General features: G+C 46.8%; 2 protein-coding genes across 2 annotated transcripts in view; both read left to right on the forward strand.

Annotated features, from left to right (window-relative positions):
* LOC102262352 (histone H4) overlaps positions 1-8,631 on the forward strand; it is a 135,124-nt gene that overhangs the window by 41,237 nt on the left and 85,256 nt on the right. The window lies entirely within an intron of this gene.
* HFE (hemochromatosis) overlaps positions 8,396-8,631 on the forward strand; it is a 7,878-nt gene continuing 7,642 nt past the window's right edge. Inside the window, exon 1 of the mRNA XM_014537078.1 lies at positions 8,396-8,451. Coding sequence (XP_014392564.1) covers positions 8,396-8,451 — 56 coding nt within the window. The remainder of the gene's footprint in view (positions 8,452-8,631) is intronic.

Raw genomic sequence — 8,631 nt, forward strand, 5'->3', positions numbered from 1 at the left:
GTTTGGCTCAGTGGATAGAGCGTCAGCCTGCAGACTGAAAGGTCCCAGGTTCGATTCTGGTCAAGGGCATGTACCTTGGTTGCAGGCACATCCCCAGTAGAAGGTGTGCAGGAGGCAGCTGATTGATGTTTCTCTCTCATCAATGTTTCTATCCCTCTCCCTTACTCTCTGTAGAAAATCAATAAAATATATATTTTTTAAAAGAAAGAAAGAAAGAGCTGTGTGGCCCAGGCAGCATGGCTCAGTGGTTGAGCATCAACCTATGAACCAGGAGATTCCCAGTCAGGACACATGCCTGGGTTGCCAGCTTGATGCCCAGTGTAGGTGTGCAGGAGGCAGCCGATCCATGATCCTCTCTCCTCCTTCCTCTGTGAAATAAATAATAAACATATATGTTTTTTAAAAAGAAAATCCCTGTAGGGAGTCTTGATTGGCAGGTTACTGGACCTCCCTTCCCTGTAAATCGGTGTCCTGGCATAAGTCAGCCTCATGGAAATGTGATTCCTGGGATTCTGTCCTCCAAGATGACCCCTCAGCTCGAAGCTCCTCTGTGTGTGCAAGTCCAAACTCCAGATCGAATTATCAGGAGAGATGCCACCCAGAGTCCTGCTCCCACCCTCCTGCCCGCATGGTGGTGGGCAGAAGGCAGAGAAGCAAGGAACCTCCAGATGCCTGCGATTTGTGTGGGAAACGTTATCCAAAACTTAAACACACGGCAAAGGTATTTCTTCTGTCCTTTCGAACTGTATTGGGAAAGTGTATTGGGAAAGTGTCTAAGTCCACCTGTGGGTCATCCGATGCCCGAAGGCAATGCTAATAAATAGACTGAGAGCCACATGGGTCATTTTAAGTTTTCTAGAATCCCACAGAAAAAAAGTAAGAAGAAACAGGTAAAAACAATTGTAATGATACATCTTTAACTTAATATATATATCTAAACTATTATCAACTCAACATGCAACCAATATCTTTAAAAAATCAGAGTTTATGGTCCTTTTTTTCCAATAATAAGTCTTCAAAGTCTTGTGTCTATTGTTGTATCGTAAATCAGCGAGTGAGATACAAGACACCTTAATGAGCCAATTAATTAGGGGTCATTTGTTGCATGTGGCCCAGAGGGTGATGTTTCTTCCAAATCTCTGAGCAACTCATACAGGAAGTTTCCTGTACTTATACCTTTTGAGCTTCTTTGCAGGTTTTACAAAGGGCTCTGTGTGAGCTATTGTTACAGAGTTTGTGATCTTGGACACATAAAGAACAAACATTTGGCATAAGAACATGGGAAGTATTATCAGTATTAGTCCATTACGTTAGATGGCTAGCTTGCAAGGTCAGACAGTTAGGTTTTTATCTTTTTCTATCCAAACTAAAATAGTTATTCTACAGAATAAGAGACTGTCTAAAAAGTGACAGAGTTTACAGAACAAGGGGCTATCTCACAATAGCAGAGAATTTCAAACAGCAGCTTATATACCAGATGGAGGTTACTATGCTTCACTATTTCACAGTCGTGACCATTTCGACACGGATTAGACATGTTACAAGAGCTCAGTGGCCCTTGGAGGTGAACAGCTGGCACCGCTTTAGCTGAGGGGAATTTCTCTTCATATTTACTTTTCATTAAGCCCAGAGGATGTGAAAATTAGACGGACTTGTAGAAGACAGACAGGTGAGTAAGGGTTTCATCCAGTACAGACGCAAATGCGTTCTTTCCAGTAGAAAAGATGACCCTGAAAGGTCCTGCTTCGTTGCCTAACAGGACTGGAACCAGTTCTGTCTGATTTTTCAGGCTCCCAGCATTCCTTCTCCCCGTGACTGAACACACATTCCATTCCCCTGTGTCCTGTCGGGACCTAACGTTGTCTTCCTGCTCACTGCCTCCCTAGTGACACCACCACCCCTGACCACATACGAACTCACACATCTGTATAAAAATCATGCTTGAATGTTTTGGAAATTGTGTTTTGACACTGTTTGTCATAAGGGCTCCAGGGCCAGCATCTTTGGAAACTTGTAAAAATTGGAAAATACAGCCCTTGGATGGTTTGGCTCAGTGGATTGAACATCGGCCCTCGGATAGAAGGGTTCTCGGTTTGAGGCCAGACAAGGGCATGTACCTCCGTTGCAGGAGACAGCTAATCCATGTGTCTCTCTCACATCGATGTTCCTCCTTCCCTCTCTCTCCCTGCTCCCTTCCACTCTCTCTAAAAATCAATGGGAAAATGTCCTTAGGTGAGGATGGACAACAGCAACAACAACAAAAAACAACAACACTGGAAAATACAAAACTATATAACGTTGAACAAGTTACTAAACTACTCTACGCCTCAGCTTTCTCATCTATACAGGGTCGACAATAGTACCTGTCTTAGAGGTGATTTTGAGAATGAATTAATATCTATACAGTTCTTAGAACACAACCTGGCACGCTGTAAGTACAAATTATATATATTTTACCATAGACATATTAAAATTGTTTTTAAAAATTATATATACATTTGATTGATCACAATGTGGCACAATCCAGACACTGTTGGTGTGAGAGTGTCAATAAGACTGATAAACACAGCAGTTAGCTGGACACGTCCTGTGCCCCAGACAGTCCGTGCACGAGTCTCACTCCTTCCTTTCCACGATCCCAGAATCCCATTCCAACCACTACCACCGCACCAGCGAGGACATGGAGACGGAGAGCCCAGATCTGCCCTAGGACAGCCCCGAGGACTGAGGGCAACTTATGTAAACACACACACACACATTAGAATGTGAACTAGAGCCCAAGAAGAGGGTTTTGTCTATTTATAAGGTGCATTGAATTAACATACGTCCCACCTGTTAACTCCTCGCCACGGTGGAAGGCGTTTTCGCCCGGGCAAATACATGCTGGGTGGACCCGACACTTTCCCGAGTGGGAGCTGTTTACAATACATCCTGCTGTTCGCCCTCGTGGACTCTAGATGGCGCTCCGAACCAACCCACGCTCCTTTCAGACGCGATGTCCCAATCCCTTAGCCTTGGTGTATTGATTAATTTCTAGTCATACCCTTAACAGGTGGGTTTTTAAATCTCTTTTGGCGAACAGAAACCATTATCCCCGCTCGACAGACGATCATCCTGAAGCCACTAGAAGCCCCGAGACTACAGTAAACCCATCGGCCAACAAGAACATGGGAGGCACAAATGAACAGTCCTGGGCTAAGTGCTGTAGGAAAATGCTGGCAGATAAATTCACTCATTCCGCAGAGAACGGATCATCAGTCCTCTGATTCATGGAATAGGAGAGTAAACAGGACAAGCTCTACCCTATGGTGGGGTGTGGAGGGCCGGGACCCAGAAAAAGGTAATATTGTCCGTGACGAAGGTCACAACAGACACGGAAAGGAGGGAACAGTTAGACACGGGGTCTAGACATAGATGTCGTTTTACAAAAGAACTTTTAAAATGTGTTTTTTTATTTTTGTAATATCTACTTTGTTATATTTATTTATTTATCCTCACCTGAGGATATTTTTCCCATTGGTTTTTAGAGAGAGTGGACGGGAGAGGGAGAGACAGAGAGAAATACCGATGTGAGAGAGACTCGATGATTGGTTGCCTCCCACATACCCTGACCAGGGCAGGGAGCCTGCCACCCAGGTAAGCACCCTTGACAGGGATCGGACCCGGGACCCTTCAGTCCGCAGGCCGACGCTCTCTCCACTGAGTCAAACCTGCTAGGGCTTAAAATTTATTTTTTAAATATATTTTTATTGATTTCAGGAAGGAAAGAAGAGGGAGAGAGAGATAGAAACATCCTGCACCCCCCACACGGAGGATCCAGCCCACAAGCCAGGCATGTGCCCCGTCCGGGAAAATAAACAGTGACATCCTGGTTCATAGGTCGATGCTCCACCACTGAACCAAGCTGGCTGGGCCAAAATCACTTTTAAAATACTGAGTGACTTCTCTTCTTTTTAAAAGTAAACTCACCACAGTGTGAAGGAGGCTGACAAAAGAAAAAAGTATTTGTGCAAAGATAGAATCACTGGAACTGGCTCTTGCTTAACAGGGAACAAAATTATGAGATTCCTGGAAAGGTCTATCAGTGAGACAATAATGATAGTAATAATAAATCTATTATAGTCAACACTATGTGCTAACAAGGGTAAAAGGACTTGAAGGGTTTGTAACTTTGCCATGTGACTGAGATCAGCCTAGCACCCTGATTGCCCCCTCCCCCCCCCCACACACACAACCCCCAAAGGTGGCTGCACTAAAGTGTAGGCTGCAGAAAAGTCCAGCAGAACAGACCCCTACCGTGGCTCTCATGAATGCAAAGCCTAGATCGTTTAACTAATTACATTAAACCCGCGCAGTTGCTAACCAGTCATTGCAAAGAGTTTTAAGTAAGAATTAATTTTTTTCAGAACTGAATTCTAACCTATAAGGTTCCCAAATCTCAGAATAAACAAAAAAAAAGAAAAGAAAGTTCCCAAATCTACTTGAATTGCTGGAAGATGATTTCACAGATTCGCTTTGGCCTCAGCCTTGCCCACCTGAAGGCCTTCACAGAGGAGGATGCTGTTTGCTCTCGTGGCCACTAGGTGGCGCGCAAACTCAAGCAGCCCGTGGCACAGCCGGGGTGCAGGGTGCCGGCTAGGCCATCGATCATTAACTTTGGGTTGACATTGTATGACGCAGGAGATTTTTTTACATCTAAACTCAAAGAATGAGGATTTTTATTAAGCATTGCAGGTTGCATTCAATAGCCTTCGATACACCGCACCACAACCCATCTACAATCAGTCAAACCCAACAGCAGTTCATTCTTGCACAATCCATGAGTGAGGGCAAACCCGTTGCAACTCACAGCGAGAGCCTCAGGTCTTGCGGGCAGGGATCGGGGAGTTGCATCTCGTTTCTGATCCCTGATGTGTGATGAAGAGCACCAGGAGGGTGACATGGGAACGGGCCAGGAGCGATCCAAAGGACGTTGCTTAGAAACATGAACAAAACACCAGAATGATATACAAACACCTGCTTCTGCTAAGTTCTTGACGGGAAAGTTCTCAAATATAAGCCATTTGTTTCCCTGCTACAGAAGAGGGGCGGGTATTAAAGATCAAAGGGATTTTTTTCACAGAATTTCCTATTTTGCTAATATGAAGGCATAAAACAGCAACAAGGAACAGGAATGCATACAGCAGTGAATACACCAGGGTACTGTTGATACGCAAAACAGCTAGATCATTTTGGGCTGTTTTAGAATAAATGCAACGGAGGTCAATAATCACAAAAATTTAAGGTTAGAGCAAGATCAGTCGATGACTAAACAGAGTTAACATCTTTCATGGCACGATTACTGATTATTAGCATTTTTGTCTTGCAAATGGGCACATTTTAAAGCTCATTGGCGTTTTACAGCCTTTTGGTGGAAAGAAATGATTGTGACTCACAGTTGACGAAGCTGTGATGCTGGCGTCGGGGCTCAGAGCAGTCAGGCCGTGGCCGGCTCGCAGGACCTTTAGGGGAAACATATAAAGGTCAATACATTGCCAGGCGGACAAGAAGCTCACGTGGGCTGGTTCATGGGCTCCCCAACCAGTGATTGACAGGAGACATGCCGATAACTACCCTCGCGGTGCCCACGGTTTAGAATAAAGGGGGAAGCCCGGGAGGAGTCTGGGTCTGTCCGTCTCGTGTAGAAATGAGGCCAAAGGAGGAAATGGGAGGAAACTGTCTCCTGGAGAAGCCACTTCAGTGTCCTTCCATGTGAGTAGAAAATTCAGCATCACAGCCCCAGAGGCGGAGGTTGCATATGGCTTATCTTTTCAGCACCATTATTTTTTAATATATATAAATGCTTTTTATTGATCTCAGAGAGGAAGGAAGGGAAGGGGGAGAGGGAGAGGGAGAGAGAGAGGGGGAGAGAGAGAGAGAGAGAAACATCAATGATGAGAGAGAATCATGGATCGGCTTCTGCACCCCCCCCCTTCCTCACTGGGGATCAAGCCTGCAACCCGGGCATGTGCCCTGACCAGGAATCCAACGGTGACCTCCAGGTTGACCGCAACCACTGACCCATGCCGGCTGGGCAGTGTTATTATTTTAATAGTTAGATAACCTCAACATAGGCCATCGGGAGGAGGACACTGACCCACCCCCAGCAGCGCAGCAGCCTCCGATTAGCAATGTTGCTGTGATGTCATTAGTATTATATTGGGCACATGATCATAATCAACTTGGGGAGCCTTGATTAGATGCCAGGCACTGTGCTGAGGGCTTCATGGAGCAAATCTTTTTAAAAAGTTTAACTGCATTCTAAATATCATGCCACAAAACAGCTGCTATAACCACCTCTTACATGAGGAGATTCAGACTTGAGAGTGTGTCTTCGCACTATAAGTTTGCCTTGCAGATCGATCGGAATTCATGTGCCTTTAAAGCACACATACGTTCATCAGAAATGAGACAAAACACGGCAGTTTACAAAAACACAAGTTGCACACAGGTGAACGTGAGAACAGACTGTCGCTTTTCTCGTCACAATGAAAAAGCGTATGGACAGTTTTCTCCGGGAGATATTAAATATTGAGGCCATTTTGCCCTTCAAGGCCCCAAGACAGAAAGAGCCAAAGGCTAACAATGAACGGAAATAGCCTGGCTGATGGGGTTCAGTGGTTGAGTGTTGACCTATGAACCAAAAGGTCACACGTTGATTCCCGGGTTGTGTGCTTGATCCCCAGTCCTGGGTGTGCAGAAGGCAGCCAATTGATGATTCTCTCTCATCATTGATGTTTCTCTCTCTCTCCCTCTCCCCTCCTCTCTAAAATCAATGAAAACATTTAAAAAAACAAAACACACAGTGAACAGAAGGAGGCCTCACACTCCCCCGGCTGAGCCTGACCCAAGGGCACTCCACCCCACAGGGCATGGCTGCAGACAGTTTACTCCTAATCCACCCGCCTGTGACCATGCCCTACAGTGTCTGCAGGTGTTAACAGTTTGCCGTAAAAGGTCATTCCTATAAAGTATCATCAGGTGATCAGAAGCTACTACCCTCCTGTGGACGCATGGGACAGAGAACGAGTCTTGAGGGAAAGCAGGGGAGGGTGAGCGGGTGGGAGGTAATCGACCAATGACCTTCTAGGCATAAGTGGACACTAACAATAAGGTGGTGAAGGCCTGCGGTGAGGGCTGGGGTGGGCTGGAAGGGCTCAAAGGGGAAAAGGGGACATATGTTAAAATTGGATATACATTGTTTTTATCACAATGTGGCACAATCCGGACACTGTTGGGGTAAGAGTGTCAATAAGACTGATAAACACAGCAGTTAGCTGGACACGTCCTGTGCCCCAGACAGTCCGTGCACGAGTCTCACTCCTTCCTTTCCACGATCCCAGAATCCCATTCCAACCACTACCACCGCACCAGCGAGGACATGGAGACGGAGAGCCCAGATCTGCCCTAGGACAGCCCCGAGGACTGAGGACAACTTATGTAAACACACACACACACACACACACACACACTGAAACATGAACTAGAGTCGAAGAGAAGATTTCTGTCTGTTTATAAAGTCCATTAAATTAAAACACACCCACCTATTAACTCCTCGCTAATGCGCTTAATGAGCTTTAGGTAAAAAATAAAATAATTTACAAAAGAAACAGGCGGGAGAGAGGCCACAGTGCAGGGAAGGGCCAGGAGGGAGCAAACAGGCCTTTGGACTCAGTGGACATTTGCCCTGAGAAGCGGACTTGTCAATGGGACCAGGAAGTGGTGAGTCTTGATCCCTTCGCCTGCTGCTCCTGTTGTTACGGCCACAATAGGACGTCTCTACTGTTCACAGTCCCAGGGGCTCCAGCAACACGGGGGCCAGAGGGCCTCAAGGGGGTGGGGGTTACAGTTGGCTTCACAGTCTAATCTCTTTTTTTTCTTCAAAAAAATACTTTTTTATTTCAAAGAGCAAGGGAGAGGGAGAGAGAAACGTCAATGATGAGAGAGAATCATGGGCCGGCTGCCTCCTGCACGCCCCCTACTGGGGATCAAGCCCGCAATCAGGGCCTGTGCCCTGATGGGGGATCGAACCTGGTTCCTAGGTCGACACTCAACCACTGAGCCACCCCGGCCCGGCTTCACAGGCTAATCTTGACCACTCATCCCCTCGCTCACTCACTGCTGTGCTCACTCCACACCTAAATAGTGGGAAGTGCGGGTAGCAGGCGGCCATCAGGCACATCCGGGCTGGAGCTCTGTCCGTGAAGAACACCCAGCAGGAGCCGCACTGACACGTCCTGAGCGTTTCATCTCCGATAAGATTGTAGTGGTTTTTGTTTTCCTCATTTTGCTTATCTGCTTTCAACTTTTCTCCCATAAACAGTAAGTCAAGTGAGTCTGTATGTCAATTGCTACGATGAGCTACACGCACGCGCGGGCCGTGGGCAAAGGGAGAGTGACGGACTCTGTAAGGCGCTGGAGCTGCGCTGAGATGGGGCTGAGCTGCAGCTGCAAAGCTAAGACCCCCTGGCGGCCGTGGACACGACACCCGGATGGACAGTGGCGGGCGGGGGCGGGAGCTGTGTGATCGCTCAGCCCAGCCCCGCCCCAGAGCAGGTAAGAGCCCTTCGCCCGTTAACTGCGCATCAGAGC

Source organism: Myotis brandtii, unplaced genomic scaffold (assembly GCF_000412655.1).
Source record: "Myotis brandtii unplaced genomic scaffold, ASM41265v1 scaffold1718, whole genome shotgun sequence".
NCBI classification, from domain to species: domain Eukaryota; kingdom Metazoa; phylum Chordata; class Mammalia; order Chiroptera; family Vespertilionidae; genus Myotis; species Myotis brandtii.